The following is a 27,043-nucleotide window of genomic DNA, read 5'->3' as shown; positions in this document are numbered from 1 at the left end:
GCTATTTGGAATGAACTCATTCATGAGTTGGCAAGCCCTTTTCAAACCCCTAGCAGAACAAACGTAGGTTAAATTTTGTAAGATGACTTTGGAGAAGCATTGGAGATTGCCAGCAAACTATGATGGGGTTGTTCTTAGCCTAATATAAAGACTATGAAATATATTTTGTGTGAGGTGGGGAACTATCACAGAGTTTGAAAGAGGGGACATTTAGTGGTTGGGGAACACTTGCCAAAACAGTGTTTTCTGGGAATGACAGGACCATGGCACTCCTGAGATCACTGCCGCTGTGGATGCCTGCAGAAGACCTGTACAAGATCAAGACAGAGATCATTCTATGGCATGGCTGTGGAAGCAGCCTGTAAGCACCTACTCCTATCTGAGAAACAACTGTGTGCTGATGGCTACTGGAGGAGGGCAGTCACTTTTCTTTAGTGGGATGACCCCAGTAGGTCAACTGCATTCCAGTGATTAGCCCCACAGCTAGGAATATTTGGTCAGTATGAATTTAACTCAGTTATGAAAAAATAAAGACATACATTTAGGAGAGAGGGCAGGTAAGTGTGTAGTGGATCTTGGGAGGAACTAAAGGGAGGAACAAGGGTGAAAATATTTTATATGTGTATATGAAATTATCAAGGAATTAATAAAAATATTTTATAAAGCAGAAAAAAGTTATAAACAAGAACAAAGAAAACAGCAATATAGAGTTACAGCTCTGACCACTATACTGTAGAGAAGAGCATTGTTTAGTATTTTTGCAGTATGTTTACACCAAGGAGGACACTTGTTCTAGTTAGGTGTTTATCTTAGATACTACATATACTTATCATAAAGTTATTAATGATCCTGATTATAACAGTACATTATATGAAACAAACAGCAATTATGTATCAAGAAGAAAACAGTTTCCTTAAAAGGATTTAATTACTTATTCTCACAATAATTTTACTTTAGATTTATTTTCATGTTACCAAGATTGATATATCTGAAGAGACTGATGTTAAATTAGTTACTTTTTCTCTAGAAAGCAAATTTTTAGGAAGGTTTTGCATAGCTTCCTAATCAGTGCAAGTCAGAAACAAATCCAAATCAAGGCGTTTGGGGCAAAGGCTGAAGGCTGAGGAGGAGGAACCATCTTTGGGATTTTTAAAATGCTACCCCTGGAATGAATGACATCTCAGGAGTTTCCCTTCCTCTTCCCCCTTTGTTCTACATTCCTCTCAAAACTCTAGTCTGAGACCAAGAGTTCTGGATGACTAGAAGTCTTAGTTGATAGACTGGTCATTTCCACTCAGTGAGGAAACGCTCCTATAGCAAGGTTTCTGGGGAATGCAAGCGTGGAGGATCCTGGCTAGCTAGCCTTCCACAAAACCCATGATGACAGTCCACTGCGTCCTTGGATGGAAATGCTCTTGCTTTTATCACATTTTCTTCTGTCTTTATCTCTTGTGTATCTGCTTCTTCATATGCCTAGTTTCCTGACCAAGTTTAATCTGTTGCAACTGGTAAAGTTCAGGACTTCCTCACTGTTTACTTAGACAACTCTAAATTGCTAGACATTTGGATTATTGCACAAAACGTTTCATTATCAAAGCTTCAACAAATAGTAATATCTTGTGAAAACTGCCTTAAAGATATGTTCCCATCCCCAGGTGTCTAAGCTAGTTTACAGTGCTTCTAGAACAGAATTCACTATATATTAAGTCCAACTTCCACAAGAAGCACATACACAAAAGCAATTTCATCACATTGGATTTGTCAAAATGGACTGACAGCTTGTATTTTTGTTTGTCAGGTGGCAAGCTGATTTTCATGGAGCCAGGACCCATTGAGCTCAGAGCCCACTCCATCCTTATTACAGATGGAGGAGAGCTCCGGATTGGATCTGAGCATAAGCCTTTCCAAGGCAAAGCTCAGATCAAACTCTATGGAAGTGCCCACTCCATTCCCGTCTTTCCTTATGGAGTCAAGTTCCTGGCTGTGAGGAATGGAACTCTTTCCCTGCATGGTAAGTAGACAACTCCTCTCTCTCTCTCTCTCTCTCTCTCTCTCTCTCTCTCTCTCACACACACACACACACACACACACCCTGAACTGGGTCTATTTCTAGCAAGTATGTGGGCAATGACCACTGACCACTGGTAAATCACTGAAAATGTTTCTGAGACAGTAGATCAATCATTCTTTAACACATTAAAAAAGTATTACACATCTAATTATTACTTTTTGATTTTTAAAACATGATTTATTTTTATTTTATGCACATTAGTGTTTTGCCTGTATTTGTGTTGTTGCCTATGTTGTCTTTGTGTTGGATCTCCTGCAATTGGAATTACAGACAGTTGTAAATTGCCTTGTGGATGCTAGGAATTGAACCCAGGTCCTTTGGAAGAGCAGCCAGTGCTCTTAACTCATAAGCCATCTCCCCAGCCCACATCTAATTCTTATTATTGGTGGGAGACTGTACTATGACTCCTGTAAAGGGACTGGATATCCTTGCTCACCATCAGAATGCTTTCAATGCTTCCCTGAATGTGAACCATATTCCCTGTCCCACTAAGGGTGAGCTCAGCCATAGACATCACTGGTTTGTTGAATGTGAGCAGAAATAATGTACTTCATGGGAAAGTAGAAGTTTTAAAAGCTATTGTGATTCTTTATCCATTTGGCACTTGACTTCCACTTAAGAATACCCTGTCCTATGTAGGGGCAATTCTTTTCTTTTTATTGGCTATTTGATTTATTTACATTTCAAATGTTGCCCCCCTTCCTGGTCTTATCTCTGCAAAGCTCTCATCCAATCCTCCCTCCCCTTTGCCTCTAAGAGGGTGCTCCCCCCCACTCCCACCTCACCCCTCTGGCATCTCCCTACATTGGGATATCAATTCTCCACAGAACCAGGGGCCTCCCCTCCCAGTGATGCCAGATAAGGTCACCCTCTGTTACATATGAGTCTGGAGCTTGGTTTCCTCCATGTGTACTCCTTGGTTGGTGGTTTAGTCCATCGGGCTCTGGGGGTCCGGTTCATTTATATTGTTGTTCTCCCCATGGGGTTGCAATCCCCTTCAGATCATTCAGGCCTTCCCCTAACGCTTCCACTAGGGTCTCCCGGCTCAGTCCAATGGCTGACTGTGAGTATCTGTATCTGTATTAGTAAGGTGCTGGCAGAGCCTCTCAGAGGGCAATTCTTTCAGATTGGGAGTCTGTATGCTGAAAACATGGGTTTGAGTTGATGCCTACACTGTATATGTCAGTGAAAAGTGAACCTTAACTGAAGCAAGCCATTGCGATTGGCATTTATAATCATTACTCCACTCAGTGAAAAATGACTGAAAATTATTTAGAGGATACCTATATTTCCCAACAATTAATATTCTAGCATCACAAGCCAAGTAAAGACAATTCCATTTTTTTTTATTCTTTCCCTCATCAGAACCTGTGCAGAGTTCAATTAACAGTTGCACTTAAGATCTCCTGGCAGATGGGCCTGGTGTTCATGGCTTCCTAGGAGAAAACAGGGATTAGGCAGCAAAGTATTTCCGCTTGAAGCTTTTTGGCTTTCTGATCACCTAATTCTACTTTGCAAATTGATTGCTTTTTTCCCCTTTAAAATATAAGCAATTACTAAGTGTGTAGAATATTGTTATCAACTGGAAAACATAAGAATTAATTGAGTGTTTCAGCAGATGATTACATACATTGGTTATCTAGCTTTAGTCAAATACAGACTAAAAGTGTGTGCTCCAAGACTGGGAGGCTCAGTGGTCCAGCATCTGCATAACATGGGTAAGACCTCCAATTCCAGCATCCCCAAATAAAACTAAACAGAATGAAACCACCCTATATTGTAGACCCAGACTAGGGGACTGGTCTTAGGAGGCCAATGTCATCAACATCGGCATTTTCATATTGGCATGACAAAGTGGAACCCTACTTGTAATAGAAAAATTGTTTTAGATATGAGTTGGTGGCTATACTGAAGACTCTGGTATTTTCTCTGTCTAGGTTTTGTTAAAAACTGTGTAATAATCATTGTCTACAAAAAATACTCCCTAGATTCTTTTTTATCTCATTCTAAGAGGAAGCCAAAGCTTCTCTTAAGCACTACTGACACTGGGACAGTGAGCATTCTAGAAACCAAGTATCAAAATTTATAATGCTAAATACCAGTAACTTATCTGACTTGGAACTCAGAATTCCAGTCCTACTGATTTTTATCCTTTTCCTCCTGTCTTTGTGGATCTGTCACCTAGGCTCCATCTTCTGCTTTTTCCCACGTTAGCTGTGGACTCCAAGTGTTTAGTCTGCTGGCTTAGGTCACCCGCAGTGCTCATGGATTCACTCCTCTAAAGACGGAATTCAAGTGAGGACAATGAAGACTTGTTCCATTTATTTTCCCTCTTTGATTTGAACATGCATGTTCAAGTATGAATGAATGTGAACATATTCATAAATATACCCTATGTACCTGTGTTTTAAATACTTTATGGACTCAGAAGATTTTATAAGTAAGCAAAAGTCAAGCTAAAGAAAATCCATAGTGGCACTGACTATGTTCAATATCATACAATTAAAGCCAACTAAATAGCACTATTAATACATTTTAGACTTGGAAATGAAAGGAAAGTGTTTTAGTGTTTCTATGTGTTCTTTTCCTCTTTTCCTTTTTATTTCCTTGTCTTTTTTGTGCTTCTTCTCCTTTATGCCTTTACTCTCATCCCTCTTGTATTTTCAGACCTGTTGTTAACATTTTACATGTCCCAAAAGACCTTCCTACAAAATACAACCAGGTTCTCACTCAAACTACAGAGCCAGAACATGGAACATAGAACACACACACACACACACACACACACACACACACACACAAACACACACACAAACCCAACAATCTATGCCCTAAAGGATATGGAAATTCTATATCGTGTTCACCTGGAATAAATAGTCCATGGAAAAAAAGCTTGCCCAGCTGAGTGAAAAAAAGAAGTGTTTCCTTACCTATCTGCTAGAGCGTCACAGTCTAGAGTGTCCATTATCAATCCCCTCTCTACTCTTTTCTTGCTACCTGAGGTCTGGAGTCGATGCTCCTCTGGGCACAGTGGTGTATTCTGGTTAAATTCATTATACAATTTCACTGGCCTATTTTTTCCCCCAAGGCAAAGGTGGGCCTGGTGACATTGGGCATTAGAAAAAACTAAAAATATTCCAAAGTGCGAGCATCTTCACTCACTGCCTTCTACGCAGTGTCCCTAACAAGGTCTATCCACTTACTATTCCAGGAAAGATGTAGCGATGAGATCCACCAGCCTTGCTGAATCTCAAAGGATTAATCCAGGGAGTACTTATAAATCTACATTTCTGAATGTCATCCTCAAAGCCTGATTCAGTGGTCACGGGGTTGAGGGGGATTGTGCATGTAAGAGGGAACTTCCTGTGGATTGATTTTGAATCAGTGACTGAACTAGGTGATTCACTGATACATTGAATAGTGTGTACTCAGAAATCGACATCTGTCTGTTGGTTTTCAATTAGGATTTTGAACAAGTTAATTTCTATAAAACCAGTAAACCTACAATTTACTTACAAGGTGGTTTAGTCCTACACAGTTCATTTTTATTGTTTTGCTTGTATTCTGTTTATCTTCTTTTACCATAACTGTAGTGGGTGGAGTGCTGAGTGGCTTTTATTTTCTTTCAGGAGTTAGGACATTTTGAAGGAACTATGATTTTGAATTGAAAATGTGGCCCACAGCCTGCTCTGGCTACCACTCTCATTTACTAATGAATATATCTTTTTATCAGTCAGAGAGGATCTAGCTTTCGAACTCATGAGGCAACCGCATTCCGAGGCACCTTCTGTTCTGTTCCTACCACCTGGTGGACACCTTTAGATTTTAATCTCTTACAGGTACAGCTGCTTCCTGGCACAGGACAACCACCACTCCTGGGTGTGGTCACCATGCCATCTTCTCAGAAAACAATTGCATGGCTCCTGCAGAGCCAGGAGGTAGACACTGTTCAGCAACCAGGTTCCTTTGCAGACTTGATTCCTAGCGTCTAAGAGTGAGGGGATTGATGGATGCTAATTTAACTCCGGCATGGGTCAGATAGAAATCATACAACTGGGTCAGCGTGTCAGTCATATCCCACTCCCCACTGCCTCCTTTCCAGCTCATTCTTCACCACTGCCCTTTGTAACCCTTCTGCTCTAGCTGATTTTTATTATAGATTAAAACTGCTAGGCAAACGGGCTTTACGGCTCATCTGTCACCAGAGAGCTGGTGTTGGAAGCACATTTATTGGCTTTGCCTTAATGCAGGACACACTAACACTCACATACCCATACACATACACACACACACACCCACACACACACACACACACACACACACACACACAGTCTTTCTTTGGTGTATTTGGGAATGAATCAAGACACGGCATGTTTTCCATGGAGTAGTGTTGACGGTTTAGTAACTATTATGTGTCCACAGCAATAAGTTAATATGACCTGGGGGTCCAGGGCTGGAAGTCTGCGGCTTGAGCCTTTTGGAGTCAGTAAAGAAAATTCGCACTGGCTTTCTGCCATGGCCACACTCTTGCCTTCGCATCTGCCAGTCTCATTCTGCCACCCAAGCTGAGTGCCAATCACTTGTCACTTTCCAAAGAGGTCGTGTCAGCCTGGGCAGCTTGAATTTTTGACAATGTAATAATGGCTCTTGCCTCCGCAGTGGGGGGCTGAGCAGGCTGGAGAGGGTTTTATTGATTGTTCAGCGGGGAAATTTATCAATGTCTCTCATTTCATTTTGGCCTCCTCCCTGAGAAATTTGGCTGACAGTTTCTTACAAGAAAACTAGTTTTATGGCCTTCAGTGGACTTCTGCCTTTGTCCTTCTCAAGGAATTACAAGGCAGAGGTGTTAAATATGGAAATTTCTCAGAAAACTGCTCTATGGGACATAGCTGAAGAAAGTACTAGTGTAAGTGTTCTGAGTGTAATACTACAGGAGAAAAGGATAAAAATGGAAGGAACATTTCACATATGCGAGTGGCTTGTGTTTCTTATAGTGCTTCTAGAAATCCATACTTTAGTTGCACGTTGCTGGTCACTGATTTTCATACAGTGCTGCGCAAACTCCACATTTCCTAAGAGCGCCCCCAGGGGCTCCATAAACAGGGGGACATTTGAGGTCAAGTAACAAAAAACTTAAGCCGTTCAGTGAATCAATTCGGGGCCTTTGTCTCTACCACCTGGTTAAAGTAATGTTTCATTTGAAAGAGAAAATTAGTGTCACTGTAAAAATTAGGATTAAAAGCTCTATTAAGGGGCCAGTGAAAGGCTTCCACTCAAGCCTGCCAACCCTAGTTCTGTCTCTGGAATGCTGTGACAGACTGTGGTTACTCAGTTAAAGTAGTGAATGTACTTTAAGTCCTACCTAGCCTGGGAAACTGGGTAAATGATTAATCTCCTTTCAGGGTAGATAGATACTGCATTCTTGGTCATATGACTTTGAAAACACAATCAATATCACTAGCAAAAATAAGACACAAATTTCTCATTGCTCTGTCTAATAATGCTTTTAAAAGGCCCCTCACATACAACTATATTGTGTACAGTGGCAAAACACACTTTCTGTAGTTTCTTGAGTAGATGAGAGTAGCCTTGGGCCAATGCATACGAAAGGCTTCCCTAATTGGATAGTAGAGATCAAACTGAAGGAACTTGTTTAAGTAAACATGTTTTTTTAAGGTCTTTTGATTTTAAGCATTTGTGTGTAAATGTATATTGCTAATTGGAAACTAGAGTGAGCTTTTCAATAACCCAAGTACAGCAGGAACCCCACTTAGAAACACATTGTAAGGCACTTCAGGTTTCTATATATACTTGAAAGTGTTGGCATTAGTCACGTCTTTTCCAGTAGGAAGTGACAGAAATCCCAATTCAAACAAAAAATAAGGGCATTTACTCCCTCATCTAACCGAGAAAACTTGAAACACAGCTGCGTCCAGGTGCTCCTAATGCTGTCATTAAGGCTGCTTCTCTTCAGTTCTGGGTTGGGCTTTTCCCTAAACTGGCTTCATTTTCAGTCATACCCTACCCCCACAGAGGCAGAAGTGGGGGTCCCAATGGGGAAGACAGAAGAAAATATAGTTATATTGGACAGAATTCATGAGAATGGCTTCTCTGACAAAGCATCTAATAACATAAAAAGTTTATTGCATATCATCATACAAATTAGCTGAATTTGCTCTTCCTACACAAACATTGTTTACTAACTATTCTGGTTTATCATAATTCATTCGTTTCCTAATGGCTCTTCAACTCTTGAGCAAATCCTCATTTTCCTATCATTACCATTGCACATCACTGTGTCGCCCACCCTTGGTTCTTAACCTTGCCTAATAAATATATTGCATAGGGCTTATTTTTCTTAGTTGTCTTATTTATTCCATTGTCTCTATCAGTAATATGTACAGGTGTCTCTCATTGTCTTTGCTATTGTTTCTGTTCATGATAAATCTCTTGTTGCCAAGAGTACGGCCAACACTCATATCCATTGAAAGTGGACTTTGATAAGTTGTTTCATGAGTAACTTATCAGGAAGCTTGAGTAGAAGGATTAGAATAACTTTGGCTGCATTTGTGTCATGGACTGCTTGGATTACTGTCAGTGACAAAGTAAGGGTTACTACTCTTACTTCTCCAGTGGATCCTTGTTGGAGCAATGTGATGGAGAGTCTTCCAGAGCTACATGGCCTGAGATTGAAGAAGGGTTTTCTCAAAATCAGAGCTGTCTTTTCTACTATTGAAGACAATGTGCAGCTTGAAGATGATAAAATACCTTGACCACTTTTTAAGTTTTGAAATTTCTTTTTACTTTTGAAGTATTTTTTTTTTTTACTAATTTTGAACTGCCAAAAAGATTTAGCTAGGGTCTTTATATTAATATATTGAAAACATGTTTAATTTAGCTAGGAAAACCTATCATCAAATCTACTAGGAAAACCCAAAAACCCTCAACACAAAGAAAAGGGAATTTAGACTTAGAATTGAAGTATACACTGAAGTCATGTTTAAGAGATTTTTTTTTTAAAGACAGTAAAAGGAAGAAGTTGATTTTTCAATAATTTTAGGGAGAAGGTTTCAGAGCACTGGAGTCTTGACCTGACTTGCCATTCTTCTGTGTAAATATTTACATATGAGGTAAATGCCGACAAAGCACCAATCAGTCCTGAGCATTAAGATTTGATTATAATTATATACATTTTAAATTAAGATGTAATTATATAATTTTGTCCTTTCCTTTCTGCCCTTGGACTCCTCCTATATACCCCTTCCTTACTCTTTCTACAATTTCTGGCCTCTTTTTAAAAAAAAATGTTGTAAGTGCAGAGATCTAAATATAGAAGTAGACCAGCTCAGTTGCTATGTTTTCAAGGGCTGAGCACTTGGTATTGTTTTACCCCATTGGTGTGTTCTTCCCTGGAAAAGACTATTTCTCCCACTCTTAGCATTTCAGTTGTCATAGGTAGGGACCCATGAGATTTTCCCCTTCCAGGTTAACAGGTTTGTTTTTGTTGTTCCATACTTAGGTCCTGTTTAGGTAGCTATATTGGTGAGAATTCAAGGGAATTTCTTCTCTGTCAAAGCATTTAATAATATAAAAAGTGCATTGCATGTCAGCATACTAATTTAGATGAACTTACTTTTACTATGCAAACATTGTTCAGTAATTACTCTCGTTTATCATGATTCATTCTTGAGTTTTAAATATGACGTAGAAGTTATGGTGAAAAGAGATAAGCCAAGTAAACTGTATTAAACAATTATTAAAAATAAAACAAAATGCAAAATAATTTTAAAAAAGATTTGGTTCTAATCCAAGAATTGTCATAGAGCAATGAAGCGCCATGTTCTTAATTGCTTGTATCTAAGCTGTGAGGAGGACACAAGGAGTTTCTTTTCTTCCTTACCTTTAAGGTTGTGTGCTAAGTTGGAAACATCACAGCTTACAGGCCAGTCCAGCCAAGAATGGAATAGAGGAAGCCTACCCTTGGGCTTAGGGAAATGCTTGTCTGGGTGTCTTTCTGTTTTGGAAGGAAGATTCTAGGAAACTACTTGCTGGTCCCCTCCATGTCCTTGTAAGAGTGAAAGCATAGAAAAAGAATACTTTATTTAGTCTCATGAATGTTTCTTTACTTGGGACTGTGCCAAGAATTTCCTAGTCTATGGCAGTATTATACTTTTGTGTAATTGAGGGATGGAAAAGGGGAGAATATCCATGACTATCACTCAGCTAATGACAAAGAGATCCTTATCTTATACAACAAGCTGAACTATTGTTATGTTAAAAATATCAGTAAGGTAGGATAATATTCGGTCTCCAGGGAAGGCAAACTGGGAAGGTAGTTCTTAAATTATATCTCTATCTATTTCTGTCTGTCTGTTTGTCTATTTGTCTATCTATCTATTTCTATATCTGTGAGCTACTTCATTCTGACTGTTTATTGATATACTAAAGTAGTAAAACAAGCACTTGTGCCTTCCCTGAATTTTTAAATTTATTCTTTTTACAACATCAGTCATTAATTTTTCATTGTTTGCTTTGGTTGTGGTAAGTTTCCACTGAATATTGTCCTTTAAATTGTCATTGTTATCAATCCATGTAAAAAGTATGGCAGATAAGCTTGGCCGTCTGTCTGGAAGAATGGGAAACAAAGAGTGGGAAATTACATAAAATATTTAAGTGGGCACTTCTGAATAGAGGGCATCCAAACTGGCAACAAATGTGAAAAAATATGTGATCTCAGTAGTCCTTGGAAAAATTAAAATTGACTCCAATAATGTCATCAATACACACATTTTTGAAAGATCAAAATTTGTAATCACTAAGAACGTAAAGTATTGACAAAATCTTAAGAGTATGTAACTATCCCATAGTGTGGAATCTATAGTATGAATTTTCTGGAAAATTAATGCTTATTATCTACTAAGTTTAAATGCATATATTTCTAGGATCTAGAAATTCCACTTCTGGGAGCATGCTCAGAAGAAAGCAGTGCACAGGTACAATGATAAACAACAAGCGCATTGGATCACATTGTATTTCAAAATTGTGTTGTTTGTATAATAAAATATGGTAACAAGAAAAAAATAATTCACTGTGTTAATCAATTTTCTTGGAAACTGAGTCATTTCATCACAGAGATTGCAAAGGGACATGGTGGCCATCAGCAAGCTGGAGAGCAAGAAGAAGCTATGTGTGTAATTCCTAATTTGAGTTCAAGAGCATGAGAATCAGGAGACCTGGTAGTATACATCACAGTTGAAAAGATGTCAGCCTAGAGCACCAGACTCTGAGACACCATCCTAAGACTGAATTCAAGATAATTCATTATGTTGAATTGCTGAGTTTCAGTTTTAAACTATCCTAAAAATTACCTTCACAGACACACCTAGAATAATATTTGGTCGATGTTTGGGTACTCTGTAGTCTAACAATTAAAATGTAAAGTTTAACATTATAGTCACCAACCGTTACTGCACTTTTTACAAATGGCTTTAGATATGCAATCCAGGAGGATAGCCAGCTTTTTCCTCTAATATATGGCAGAATACTTTTCTTGGTCCTGCAGTGAGCTTGACCATGAGAAGACATTGAGTAGTTAGACATCTTCAGTGGTCATGTTTGAACTCTACAAGACTTAATGGGTTCAAATTCCAGCTCTATCCATAAGTAGATGATGGACCACAAAAAAGTCACCTCCTGAGTGTTGCAGTTTCCATGTGTAGAACTGATGCTAAAATAGTTTTCATAAGGCTATTATGTGAGAGAAGGCCAATAAGACATATAAAATACTTCTGAAGTCGGCAACTAGCTATTCGATGCATGCTTATATTCTTATTCATGTCATGCAGCTACAATTTGATTTGGTGAAATTGCTTCGTTATTAATCTGAGATGGATACAGTGTTGCTAATATTTTCTGTCAGTCAGAATTCTGGCTGCCATTATTAATACCTCGTTCTTTACCATTTTGCCAGCACTAAGTCTTGTTTATTGTTGAACAACTTGTGAATTTGTATTCTGTCCACTTCAATTATTGTCATTGTAGTTTATTTTCATGCTAATGTATCTTTTAGTTGCTATTGTTATAACCTCTGTAGTTCATTCTGTACCCCGGAGCCAAGGCAATCTTTTTTTTTTTTTTTGTTAACAATCTCCAAAGATAATTTATTCAAACTTCACGTTAAAACATAGGTGAGCCTGAGCCTAAATCGGCTCATGGCTGCACACCCTGTCTATTACTAGTTGGCAATTTATAGCATTAAAGTCACAAAATTCTGTAACTACACCTAGTAGTTGCCACACCTAGATATTACAAATATTCAATTCAGATTGTCTGGCATGTGTCCTTGTAATTTGAAAAACTACAAAATAGTGACAAGTCAAGGCGATCTTTTAAAAATACAATTTGTTCACCATCATGCCGATGTTTGAAACTCTTTATGGCTTCTTATTGTTCGCATGAAAAAATTCTACAGGTATACTCTAGCTTTCATGCACTGTCTGACTTAGAGTCTGTCCATGGCTGCTGTCATTTTCTCCAGGAGAATTTTCTTTTAGTTTATTGGCTGGTTAATATTGGTACACTCTTACCTTTTTAAGTATCAAAAGGGACTCGGGTTAATTAAGGGAATGGGTGTCTACGAAGGCAGAATCATCCTTTAAACAGCATTCTTCCACTTGCATCATCAAAGCTCAACTCTTAATAGCCTGTTCTTAAGGAAGGAAGGAATGGGTATATTATTCAGCATCTTTTGGAATTTTATTTTCCCTATAGGTTGGCACTTTGTAGTTATTAGAGCTGTTTATCACCCTTTCCTCTCATTTATCTCTCACAGCTCTGGGAAGCAGGAAGGTTTGGATTAGGACTATTACTTTTGTTTTTTAGAAACGGTGAAACTTGAGCCTGGAAGGAGAGGTAACTAAAGTTTATTCTGTCTTCTTCATGGGCATTCAAACCACAGGAGGCGCTTTCTGGTTTCTTCACATACAGCTCTGGTACTAAAAACAGAGGATAAGCCTTCTGAGTTCTGAAACAGTCTCCTCAATTTAATCCTTTCGAGGTCTTTGGGGATCCCAAGTGGGACATTATTCTTATATCTCCCTGTGTAATACTCTTGACAGAGACATAAAGAACCAATTGTTTTTTTTTCCCATATTGTTATTTACTCCAGCATTTTTATGGAATTTTGTGATATTTATAATAACAAGCCTATGAATATTTTTCCGTATGATTTCTGTCATTGATATTGTATTTAGAAAATCTTTTTTGTAGAAGAAACAGTACACATTTATCTATTAGATTCTCATATTGTTTACTGTTTTGAATTCTTTTCTTTTCCCATTGCATCTCAAAAGAACTGCAAGCCTCAAAAGTTTTCTGTGACAATACTAATGTAGTTATCATTAGACAGCTTTAATATTGATTATCCTTTCAGATAAGTATTGAATGTTGGAGAAAATAGATTACAAGTTTGACTTTGATGTCTTGTAGGGCATGTGTGACCTGAAATATTTGTCAAATGAGAGTTTGGCACGTTGGACCACACTTCAGATTTTTTGCTTCCATGCCATATCTCTTCACTTTGATAAGGAGCCTTCTTCCTCAGACCAGGAATCCAGTCATCCATCTTTTAGAATTCTTAACAGAAACCAACCAGATTTCACCATTTCTTCCTAAACCCTTTTTCTCCAGGTCTGGCCCTCTAAACAAGATTATTCTTTTTTTAAATAGGCAATAAAGAGAATATAACTGAAGAAATTGGAGAACCTTATTCTTCTAAGTTTATCTACTAAAAGATGTCCCATCAGAAAACAGTCTCAGTAGGAGTTCCAAATCCTGCCCAGACTCTGCCCAGCACAGTTCTTCTAACTCTAGGTGCTTTCCCTTCTTGTCTTTTTAATGCCTCAACTTAGAACTGTTTTGAAGATGGTAGATGCAGAAGTAAAATGCAAGGAACTGGTCAAGAAGCTGAAGAATAAGGAACAGAACAGAGTATCAGTCATCAGGTTGTCTAGGAGACGAGCTTGCAGGGAAGGGGCTCTTCACAGGTTAATGAACAGAGTTAGAAACAGAAAACAGGATGTTAAAGAGAAGGCAGTCTGCAGGTGGCCCAATCCTAACACATGTGCATATGCAGGAGAAGGCATATTCCTTAATCAAAAAAGATCAATAATGATCTGATTGGATAGATGAGGCCGTGAAACACAGAAGAAAAGAATCAGGGTGGAGTTCACCACTATGTAGCAGTCCACACTAAAGTCATACTCTGATAAATCATTTTCTAGTGAAAAATACAAGATTTTAAAGGACAGATATGTACAAAATCAGAGTACAAGTACAGGGTTGAGAAAGATAATGGAATAACTTATAACCTTTTATGACATATTAATACATGTCTTTCTTGCTCTTTTTTATATTCATAGGTTAACAAGATTGTGTGTTTTTTCATAACTCTCATTGATATTCATCTGTGTATTTCTTATACTGGGACTTAGTATTAGGGAAATGAAACTGTTGGCTTTAAGTTTGTCTTCTCAGTGGCAGACCAACAAGGGAAAAACAGAAGCATCACTACTTTACTATGGAGAAGATGCATATAGAAATTAGGAGAAGCAGCTTGTGAATAATTGAGAACAACATTTCTAGATGATCATTTTTGTCTATTTCTGTTATGATAGGAATATTATTCTATTAAGTGATTATCTATCTTCTATGTATGTATCTATCATCTATTATCTACATCTATCATCTATGTATTATCTAGATATCCATCATCTATTGCCTAGTTTTCCTTTCTTCATTTCCTTTTCCCTTGCTCCCTCCCTCCCTCCCTTCTTTCCTCCCTCCCTTCCTTGTTTCCTTCCTTTCTTTGTTCTTTCCTTTTTTCCTTCCTTCCCTCCCTCCCTCCTACCCTCCTTCCTTCCCTCTTTCCTTTCTTTCCTACCCTTCCTTTCTTCCTTCTTTCATTCTTTTCTCTCCCTCTTTTCCATCTCTTTTTGAAAAGTCTTGTGAGTTTTGCACTTGGAATAAAAATTTAAGTCCTATAAAACAAACGGGACAATTAGTGAGTTTTAAGTGTGTCAACCCATGAAGATTGTTTCCTTTCTTCCCATGCCCATTTGGTAAAAGTGGTTCTCTGTGGCTGCATAATTACAGATGAATAGCAGTAGATTGTCGATTGTTTGGACAATAATTGGTAGGAAGTACAATTATGAGAGGCCATCAGTGGGGGTAAATGAATAGTTGGTTGCTTAACAGGTCCAGGTTGAAAGCCCAGTGTGGTTAAACATTGTATTGGATTACAGGCTTTGCCATTTAAGCATATTTATAAATCACTAATCTTTCTAAGCTGTATTTTTACATAATCTTTGATTTGTGGCACAGCACAGGAGCAACTCAGTGTAGGGTTTAAAGGTTCAGTGAAGAAAACCATGCATGTTTGAAGTGTGGAGTACCAGTCAGCCAGTAATCTTGCACAAATAACTTCTGTAAAGTAATGTACACAGCGTTTTGAGAACTAAAGCTAATTTTACCCAGTTGGTGTATGGCTCCAGTAGGAGGTGGAGAATTGTGTTACCTCTCTAAATCTTTGGTCTTGCATTTAGAAGTTCCATGTTCAGAATTCACAGCTGATTATCTCATTACTATGTAAATCAAGTCGTGGGAGAATTTTGGCTTTCTATCTGTATATGATGTTAATACACACAAACATGGCAAAATGAAAATCACAACATTCATGCATCCATGATATGACAAGGGGAGGTAAGGTTTACCTGTTGAATAACTACAGAAATTATTTAATGCTGACACACGTGGTACTTGTCATAGGTTTCCAACTGTATCTGCTACCCTAGGCCTTCTTGAATCTGCTCAGTTTGTAGTTACTTCAGTAGTAATAACTAAAATTGTATTGCCTGACCCCTTTGGCTCTTAGAACATACCAGCTTTCCCCACACTCCCATCTGCTATATGGGTGTACTCATGCTGGACTGTACGTCATCTGGCAAATTTGTGTACTGCATTCAGCACAAGACATCTTTCATGCCAGTTTTTACTTGCTTGACTTTCCTTGCCTTTGTTTTCCATTCAGAAAGGTAGGATGTACCATTTCCTCCCTACCTCTTCTGTTTTTAGTTACCCTGAGATTACTGACCATAAGTGTACAAAGGTATCAGCTTCCATTCCCCGCCCTCCCCCCCCCCCCCCCCCGTCAAACCCAAAGGTATTTAATACATAATACTCTAATGCATAATAAAGTTTAGATACTCCATTGCCATGATACCAAATACAATCTAATTGAATAGACATTCAATGTTTGAGATACTTGCTTCCCCATGTGTTATTATATAACACATTATATATATATATATAAATGAGCATCTATTATGTCCCAGACACTGTGATTGGCTTTGGTGTTGTTACAGTGAACAAAATAGGTATTGCTTTTGCTGCCATGCTTAGTAGGTGATACAGACAAGTAATTGCAGGACCAAAGGCCAAGTTGTGGTTGTATCAAATGTGAGACAGAAGAGAGGTAGGGTGCTGTGACAAATTACAACACAGATTTTGAGTATCCAGGCAATCCTGGAGGCTTGCTTTATGGCCAAAAATAGTCACTAAAGTATACAGCATTCTGTCTTAGGAGAATCCTAGATAGAAGAACATCAGATATAAAATGCTTCTGAGAGCCTCTAAATCTGAAACTATAGAGTAGTAGGGTGTACTTGGAGAGAATTGGAGAGTTAAACAAGTAATTTGGGCCTTTGTTACTGGGGTCTGAAGAGATAAATTACAGGTGAACTAACAAAGATGAGAGTGGGTTAAAATGATTCACCAAAATCTCTTTTTAAAAGCATGCTACAAGACGTGGTTAGCATAAGAGCCCTATGCAGAATGTCTAGCTTAGTTGTTTCTTAGAATTCTCTTGACATCTTGAGTCAGAGTGATTGTAGCTCATGCAAAGTTCAATATCTCCTCTATATCGAAGTAGGAGGGTGGAACTCAAGAGTCTCTTCAGGTTTCATATCTTCATCATATACAGAAAGAATGATACTTTTGCAAAGAAAATAAATAAGGTACGAAATAATTTTGCTTCATTGAAAGACCATCAGTATTTGGAAGGACATGAGCTTATGCTAACAGTTAAATATATACTTTAAAAGTCCCTGAGTTTCTTTGTTCATTTTGACTTGGCTATTATTTACAAGAAGGATTAGCTGACAATTATGCTTCTTGTCTTCATTTTTGATTCTTTTTGATACATGGTAACAATCATCTTTAATATACAGGCAACTATCATTTATACACAGTCTTCAATAGTTCATAGCATATATGTATTTTTTATGTAGCTAATCAAGAACAGGTTAGAGAAATTCACACATATGTATATACAAATAAATAAACTTTATTTCATTTTATTATTCCCAAGGGTTAAGATGTACAAACAAGGAATAAAATTAAAATTATTTTCTTTGGGGATGATTTATGTCTTAATTTCCACCTGCCCTATAATTAGAAATTTTGAACTCTGTAAATGTTTCTTAAGATAAAATTATTGCCTTGGTAAACTTCAGAAATTACATCATTAACCCAAAGACCTTTCTCAGCCTAGAACAACATGGTTGGTACAAGTGTCTGTGCACACACAGACAAATAAATAAAGAGGAAAGTTTAAAATAATTTGAAAATGATTTATTGTCGGCTACCCCTGCAGTTAGGAATTCAAGTATTATTACTTTACTTCAGTGCAGCAGGGGAGGACAGCAACTTGCTGTGGGCTAAAGGTAAATTATGATCTATTGCAAAGGAGGAAGGAGATGTACAGAGGAGACGGGGAAGGAGTCGGGAGTAAGCAATGTGTTTTCTGAACTATTGCTTCACATAATGCCTTTAAAAATTTGCCTTGACCTCTGCTGAAAAATACCAGTGCAAATGGTGAATCGAATGGCATTCTTAAATCTTTGATAGTTAAGGGCGTAAGTGCTTGGGGTCCAGAGTGTGATGAGGTTATGCCAGAGTACAGTGCCCACTAAGATATGAAGAGTCACAAGTTTCCCTTCTTCAATAGTTTGATAATCTCATCTCATATGTACCCAACTTTAGTTAGAATGATCAATTAACACACAAAGTCCTAGGGTGACTATTGTAAAGTAATCTTTTAGTCTGCTTACAGTATGTGGGGATTAAACTTTTCATGTTGTCAGTGAATGATGGACTTCTTTCTATATTGGGATAAAATACCTACTTTTTCATATTGGAAACAAGAGTGAAATAAAAGCTCATTTTGCAAACACAAAGTGATACAGAGAAAGAAAAAGTAAAACTTGACATAATTCAATATTCTTTTCTTTTTTAAAAATTTTATTTAATTAATTTATTTTTGTATTTATTCACTTTATATCTCTCTCACTGACCACTTCCTGATTACTCCCTCCCACAATCTTTCTCCCATCTTCCCTCCCCTTCTCCTCTGAGCATGTGGGCCCCCTGGGTATTTCTGCATCACTGTACTTCAAGTCTCTATGAGGCTAAATGCATCGTCTCTCACTGAGGCAAGACAAGGCAGTATAGCTAAAAGAACATATTCCACATACCAGTAACAGCTTTTAGCATAGATCTTGCTCTAGTTATTGGGACCCATATGAGGCATGGAGGATAAAGCAGAGACTGAGAGAATGGCCAACCAGTAACAGGCTCAGCTTGGGAGACCCAACCCCTGGACAGCACCAGACCCTGACATTTATTAATGATACTCTGTTATGCTTGCAGACAGGAGCGTGTTGTCCTCTGAGAGGCTCCAACTAGTAGCTGACTCAGACAGATAAAAACACACACTGCTAAATAGTGGATGGAGCTGGGGACTCTTATGGAAAAATAGAAGGAAGGATATCTGGTCCTGAAGGTGATAGGAATTCCACAGGAATTCCACAGTTCACTAACCTGGACCCTTGGGGCTCTCAGAGACAGAACCACTAACCATAGGACAGATGTGTAGCTAGTGCCTTTTTTTGCAGTGAGATCTGAGCTAGATACTTCATTAACTAACATCTCATAAGTTGCCCTAAGCACTATGCTGGAAGTTTATGTACTGCTACTCTCCATGGAACAGAAACCTGAAGCTCAGCTTTGCATATTGCCTCTATGTCAATTGCCTTGCATGTAAATTTTGTCTGGTGGCAGTGCCTATGTTTTTCATGGCACTTTTCTGTCCTTGGTTGGTTTTTCAAGCACCTTTCATAAAATAATATCCTTACTAACAATCAAAGTATGTGAACAAGTTTTCTCTTGGGCACTTTAGGTTCAGTTCCGGAAGTTACTGTCACCTATCTTCGAGCAGCTGCACGTGCCGGAGACACAGTGTTGGCTCTGGAGGAAGCTGTGGACTGGCACCCTGGGGATGAAGCTGTCATTATCAGTGGGATGATTGTAGAAGGTGCTGAAGCAACAGAAGAAGTTGTCATTATAGAAACTGTCCACAATGCAGATCTCCATCTCAGGAACCCACTGAGGTACTCAGATTTCAGCGTGGATAGGCTTACCCGGAGAAGGATGAGATTTTTAGTGAATTGTACTCTGGGCATTCATCTCTTGATGAGATACATTAGAATTAAACAATGCTGGGCATTAATCTGGAAAAGAAAATAATAAAATAAAGCATGAATGCTATGAAGATGAGGATTTCTTAAATGCTTTCTCTAGTGGAACCTTAGAATTTCTGTCTTAGCAAGTGGCGAGTGAGTAGTTTCCACTGCTATGCATGGTGCGTTTTACAGATGTATATATGGATCATTTTTGGGTATTTGAGTTCCTAAAAACATAGATAATCCCAAAGAAGAACCTGTTTACTATTTATAATAAGATGTATAGTGATGTTCTCAAGTGCATCTTATTCTTTTTTTTTTCAGATATTCCTACAACTTCACAGAGAACTGGGTAGCTGGAGAGAATCATATTTTGAAGGCGACAGTGGCTCTCCTCAGCAGGAACATTATCATCCAAGGAAATCTCACTCTTGAGAGGGTAAAGTTCCTCGATTCATGCCAGGAGGCCAGTGCTGCTGAAGGTAGAAATACAAAGAGTGAATACATGTTCTCCCTGACTGTCAATATGTCATAGGGCTGTGGTTGGCCTTCTTCATTAAAATTCAAGAGTGTCTGTCTTTTTCTGTAGTTTTCAGACTCCTCTTGGCAGCTTGTCACTTCATCCTTTCTCCAACTTCCAAGAAGTAAAAGAAACAGACAAAGCCAAGGAAATAATTCTTTGTTCTGGGAAAAACTTGTGTTAATGAATTAAACCTAGAGAGTTGGAATACTATAATGTTTTCTTTAATCCCAGGCTTCTCTTAAAATTCTCCCCAAACCCCCATAATTCCAGAATCCTAAGCTTGGGCAGTTCATTTTTATTGATTAGATTTGGGGGGAGGATTGTTTTCTGAGCGACCTACCGCATACTCTAGGTAAAGGAGTGTAAGAGCCAATTCATCTTCTGGTAGAATAGCAGGCACTGAATCATACTGATGTGCCTATTAAACATCTATTTCAGGGATGGTTAGTTTGGGAGGTTATGTTTTGGTTTCCCAGGCTGTAGATTATGAGGGCTTTCACGTGCTGGGAAGATATCATTTGTCAACTTTGGTCCAGGATGGTGTGGTGTCAAGGATGACTTCCAGGCATGAGTTCTGGATGGATGATGGGGCGTTTACAGTGATGGGAAGATGGGAAGGTTTTGGGGGTAGGAGGGTGATGGCTAACAGGAGTTTAATTTTGTACATGTTGAAACTGAGAAGGCAGACCAGCGATGTAGTGGAAATGTCTGGCAGTGTCTGGATCCTGATAGAAATATCAAGGCTAGAGTTAAAGATTTCAGAGATATATGCATTGAGGTGTGTTTATACATAGTGTTGTGACATAAGGGGTTGTTTTTAGTAAAGAATGATCATGACCTCAATTGTTTTCACTCAAAGTCATCAACTGACAAATATGTAATTTGCTAAAAGAAAAAAAGAATTGGGATAAAAGTGAGCTAGAGTTGACATCTACCTTCACATTTCAGCCAAACTGAGATCATACTTTCACCAAATGATATAAATACACAGCATTTCACTTACAATTTCCATCTTCAACCCAGAACTGGCCCTGTGGCAAGCTCTCTATACCCAAATCCCTACAGGAGAGAGCTGGTCTCCCAAGAGTGCTGACATACCTGAGAGCATCGGTAAGACTACCACTTCTGTTCCAAAGGACTTCCCTAGAGCCCTCAGGACATAGGAACCAAGGAGCATAGGTGAGCCCACCAACTCTGCTCAAATTCCTGGCCCAAGAGGGACCCGCCCAGAGCCATCCGGACACAGGAACCAAGGAACAGCTGGGGACAGGATCCTTCTGGTTTCCATCTGCACCCTGGAGCTGACACTGTGCCACAGCTCTCCATAACCAAATTCCTCCAGGCGAGAGCTGCTCTTCCAGGAGTGCTAACACACAAGCTTACAGGAGGGAAAAGCCACAGTTAGAGACAGAAAGACCAGCTACTACCATAGATAACCAGAAGGCAAGAGGCAAGTGCAAGAACATAAGCAACAGAAACCAAGGCTACTTGGCATCATCAGAAACCAGTTCTATCACAGCAAGCCCTGGATAGCCCAAGGAAAAGCAAGACTTTGATTTAAAATCACATCTCATGATGATGATAGAGGATGTTAAGAAGGACATACATAACACCCTTAAAAAAATACAGGGAAACACAGGTAGACAGCTAGAAGTCCTGAAAGAGGCAACTCAAAAATCCCTTAAAGAATTACAGGAAAACACAGCCAAACAGGTGAAGGAATTGACCAAAACCATCCAGGATCTAAAAATCCAAATAGAAACAATAAAGAACAAAGGGAGATAATCCTGGACATACAAAACCTAGGAAAGAGATCAGGAGTCATAGATGCAAGCATCACCAACAGAATACAAGAGATAGAAGAGAGAATCTCAGGTGCAGAAGATACCATAGATAACATTGACACAATAGTCAAAGAAAATGCAAAATGCAAAAAGCTCCTACCCCAAAACATCCAGAAAATCCAGCACACAATGAGAAGACCAAACCTAAGAATAATAGGTATAGAAGAGAGTGAAGATTCCCAACTTAAAGTGCCAGTAAACATTTTCAACAGAATTATAGAAGAAAGCTTCCCTAACCTAAAGAAAAGATGCCCATGAACATACAAGAAGCCTATGGAATGCCATATAGATTTGAACAGAAAGGAAATTTCTCCCATCATATAATAGTCAAAACACCAAATGCACAAAACAAAAGGAATATTAAAAGTAGTAGGGGAAAAAGGTCAAGAAAAATATAAAGGCAGACTATCAGAATTATACCAGACTTCTCACCAGAGACCATGAAAGCTAGAAGATCCTGGGCAGATGACATATAGACCCTAAGAGAAAACAAATGCCAACCCAGGCTACTGTACCCAGAAAAAGTCTCAATTACCATAGATGAAGAAACCAAAACATTCCATGACAAAACCAAATTTACACAATATCTTTCCACAAATCCAGCCCTACAAAGAGTAATAGATGGAAAATTCCAACACAAGGAAGGAAACTACACCTTAGAAAAAGCAAGAAATTAATCTTCTTTCAATAAACCTAAAAGAAGATAGCCACAAAAACATAATTCCACTTGTAACAACAAAAATAACAGGAAGCAACAATTACTATTACATCCTTAGTCATCAGGGAAATGCAAGTCAAAATGACCCTGAGATTCTATCTCATACCAGTCAGAATGGCTAAGATCAAAAACTCAGGTGGCAGCAGATGCTGGTGAGGATGTGGAGAAGGAGGAGTACTCCTGCATTGCTGGTGGGATTACAAGATGGTGCAACCACTGTGGAAATTAGTATGGTGGTTCCTCAGAACCAGTGGACATAGTGCTGCTATCTGAGGACCCAGCTATACTACTCCTGGAGATATATCCAGAAGGTGCTCCAACATGTAATAGGGATTTGTACTCCACTATGTTCATAGTAGCCATATTTATAATACCCAGAGGCTGGAGGCAACCCAGATGTCCCTCAGCAGAGGAATGCATACAGGAAATGTGGTACATTTAGACAGTGGAATACTACTCAGCTAATAAAAACAATGATTTCAGCTGGGTGGTGGTGGTGCATGTCTGTAATCCCAGCACTCTGGGAGGCAGAGGCAGGCGGATTTCTGAGTTCGAGGCCAGCCTGGTCTACAGAGTGAGTTCCAGGACAGTCAGGGCTACACAGAGAAATCCTGTCTTGAAAACAACAACAACAACAACAACAAAAACAAAAAACAAACAAAAAGACTTCACAAAATTCACAGGCAGATGGATGGATCTAGAAAATGTCATCCTGAGTGAGGTAACTCAGTCACAAAAAAAGTACACATGGTATGTACTCACTGATAAGTGGGTATTAGGCAAAGAGCATGGAACACCCACGATACAATTCATGGACCACATGAAGCTCAAGAGGAAGGAAGACCAAAGAGGGGATGTTTCAGTCCTATTAGAAGAAGGAGCAGCACAATCAAGGGAAGTGGAGGGTGGGCGGGATTTGGGAGGAAGAGAGAAGGGGAGGGGGAAAAGAGGGGAAGAATCAGGTATGGGAGGAGATGGAGGAGATGTACTGTACAGAGGGTCAGAAAATTGAACAGAGGTGTGTAGCAATGGGGGATGAGAACTGGGGGTAGCAACCAGAATGTCCTAGGTGCCAGGAAAGCAAGAGCCTTCCCAGACCCCACAGGGATGGTATTAGCTGAAATACCCCACAATGGGAAGGGGCAACCTGTTGAGACAGTATCCAGGGTTAGGTATGGCTCTCCGGTTGAGGGATGGGACCACCACCCAGAATTGCTCCAGTCTAAAGGAAATGCAGGGACAAAGAGTGGAACAGAGACTGAAGGAAAGGCTATCCAGAGACTGTCCCACCTGGGGATCCATCCCACATGCTGACACCAAATACAGACACTGTTGCTGATGCCAAGCAGTGCTTGCTGACAGGAGCCTGATACAGTTGTCTCCTCAGAGGCTCTGCCAGATCCTGACCAACACAGATGCAGAGGCTCGCAGCCAACCATTGGACTGAGCACAGGGACCCCAATAGAGGAGTCAGGGGAAGGACTGAAGGAGCTGAAGGGGACTTATGTGGCATCAATGGGAGGGGAGACCCTTAGTCCTGTGAAGGCTTGCTGCCCCACTATAGAGGAATGCTAGGGTGGTGAGGTGGGAGGGCATAGGTTGGTGGGGGAGCACCCTCACTGGAGCAGGGTAAGGGAGGATGGGATATGGGGTTCCCAGAGGGGAAACCGGAAAGGAGATAATATATGAAATGTAAACAAATAAAATATCTGGTTAAAAAAAGAAAAAAAATAAATGTACAAACAATCAAAATACACAGCATTTCTTCATTTACTGCCTATAGATCAATTCTTTGAAGGATTAGACTTTGTAATTCATCAGAGAGTGACACATTGCTTTGATTGATTGCTACCTCTTTTGTTCATTGCTGTGCTGTTGAATTTAACCCGAGTCTATCAATACTGATGAGCATGTAGGTGTGCTGGTTAGTGTTGTCAATGTGATAAAACCTTCAGTCTCCTGGGAAGACTTTTGAAGGATTGCCAGTATTATTAGATCGACCATTGGTCATGCCTTTGAGAAACTTTCTTGACTGAAAATTGATGTGGGAATGCTTAGCCCACTGTGGACAGAACCATCCCTGGGTAGATGAGTATGGGCTGTATAAGAAGGGTGAATATAAGCGGCCTTTTGAGTATGGGTCTGTGTTGGAGTACCTACCCTGACTTTCCTTAGTGGTGGTCTGTATCCAGGAAAGGTAAAATGAAACAATCTTATGGCTCTTTTACATCGCTTTTATCACAGCAAACAAAAGAATGCAAATTAGAACAATAAGTATATCCAAATTAGGTCACCTTTGATTATTCTGAGTGTGGACTCAGAAGTAACATGGCTGATACTGACTCAATTCTGAAGAAAATGTCTCCATTTTGGGACTATTTTTCCCATTTTTAAGTTTCACATGACAGCACAAAATAGTTGGAGGGCTGTTCTCTTAGCAGTGTAGCAATGACAATTATACATTAGGGACAGGTGGTTTTGTTGTTGTTGTTTCCTTAGTAGGAAGTTAGCTAAGTAAGCAGCTTGGCAAAGATTCTCAATAACTTGTCTGGAGTCCTCTGCCATTTCACTGGAAACACTCTTACTAAATCCCCAAACACACAACAGTGCAGTCAAGGGGAAAACACCATGGGGCACTTCAAGACTAGAAGGTACTATGATAGCGTTCAGTGCTTAAATATCCACCAAAATATCTAATAGGAAAGAACCATTTTATTACACCTTTCCTATAGGTTATCTTTTATATTGAGCTCTCCACCAGTTTACCTGGCCTTGTGGGCTGTAATCTGCCCCCTTTTGATAGTAATGAAGGTGAGAGTTTGGGTGGGGGGCATTTCTGGAAATAATAGAGCAATGGCCAGTATCATGTCCTGGAATTTGATCTGTTTAAACAATCTGAAGACAGAAATCCATAGTGTAACAAGATGGTTGGATGGTTTGTCCTTTATATAGATAGAGCCTTATAAACAGTGATTTGTCTAGAAGTATGTTCTCTTTCCCACCGGGGCATCGTTATGTGTTTCAGGTAACCTGAAGCACTGTTTGTATTCTAAGAGTGAGAAGATGCTGGGAGCCATGGATCTGGGGGCCAGAGTCATCATTCAGTCCTTCCCAGAAGAGCCAAGCTTGGTCAAGCTGAAGGGCGTGCAGTTCCAAGACCTGGGACAGGCCTTCCATAAGCATCTGAGCTCACTCACACTGGTGGGAGCTATGAGAGGTAGGCGGAGCAGCATTGGCCGCGCCAGTTTTTCTCGTCTATGTCAATGATACCATGTGATGGTAACCTGTGGGGCTGAAAAGATGGATAGGATGCATGTTTTCAGATTAGATTCCCAAGTAAATCTCACATGGAGCATATTAAAGTCAATGCTACGTTTACTTGCAAAAACAACTTGGGCGCATGAGGACTTAGGAGCCATTCAGGCACACAGTGTGTTCTGATGGGGAGATGTTTTGATAGAGTTTCAGGGTTGGGACCCCCCCCCCAGTAGACAGTGTTTCTGAAAGAAGCAATTATTAAAGGGTTAATTTATTGGTGTTCTTTAAAAAAAAATCTTATCAGAAATGGAAGATTTTGCTCTATAGTCAACATAAAGCTTTGTGTAAACAGATTTTACAGTAGTGTCAAACAGATACAATACTTACATCTTTAAATGAAGACTCAGTATACTAGATATGAATATTAATGAAACCAAAGCCACCCTCCTCCATTCTGCTGTGAAAAGAGCTCCCATGATTTTGTTCCCAAGAGAATACATACAAGGGAAGGTTTTATTTTATTTTATTTTTTTAAGAGCTTTTAACCTGGGTCACCACACTCAGACAAAACTCTCCCTAAAATGTGACTCTAAAAATCAGAATTCTAACATAAGCACTGATTTTAGTTTTACTGTAGTTGTTCTCTTTTAGCTTTACAAATTTTCAAGTTAACATGAATGCTGACTTGATTTTAAGGTTAATTTCTTGTCATTTTTAAAAGATAGATAAAGATATCAATGGAGTGTGCACATAGCTATAGCACAGTTACCACATGTAAACTACAGGCACACAAACACACATACTACACATAAACAAACACGCATACTACATGTAAACAAACACACATACTACATGTAAACAAACACACATACTACACATAACATTCATGCATGCTCTGAATTATTTATTAGAATAAAATTGGTAGTATACTGATATGTATTTTTTATATTATTTTTTAATTCTCAAATTAGGTACATATTCTAAAAAGCTTTTCTTGCCCAATAGCAAGAAAGTTTAGGAATAGTTATTTTCAAGAATAGATATAAAGATTTA

General features: G+C 39.0%; 1 protein-coding gene across 1 annotated transcript in view; it reads left to right on the top strand.

Annotated features, from left to right (window-relative positions):
- The window catches only part of Pkhd1 (PKHD1 ciliary IPT domain containing fibrocystin/polyductin), a 463,409-nt gene that overhangs the window by 164,824 nt on the left and 271,542 nt on the right, over positions 1–27,043 (top strand). Inside the window, exons 36-39 of the mRNA XM_052192751.1 lie at positions 1,799–2,011; positions 19,365–19,575; positions 19,972–20,129; positions 25,758–25,949. Of these exons, the coding sequence (XP_052048711.1) occupies positions 1,799–2,011; positions 19,365–19,575; positions 19,972–20,129; positions 25,758–25,949 (774 nt within the window). The remainder of the gene's footprint in view (positions 1–1,798; positions 2,012–19,364; positions 19,576–19,971; positions 20,130–25,757; positions 25,950–27,043) is intronic.

This window comes from Apodemus sylvaticus, chromosome 9 (assembly GCF_947179515.1).
Source record: "Apodemus sylvaticus chromosome 9, mApoSyl1.1, whole genome shotgun sequence".
Taxonomy (NCBI): Eukaryota; Metazoa; Chordata; class Mammalia; order Rodentia; family Muridae; genus Apodemus; species Apodemus sylvaticus.
This window is presented reverse-complemented; position numbering and strand designations above follow the sequence as displayed.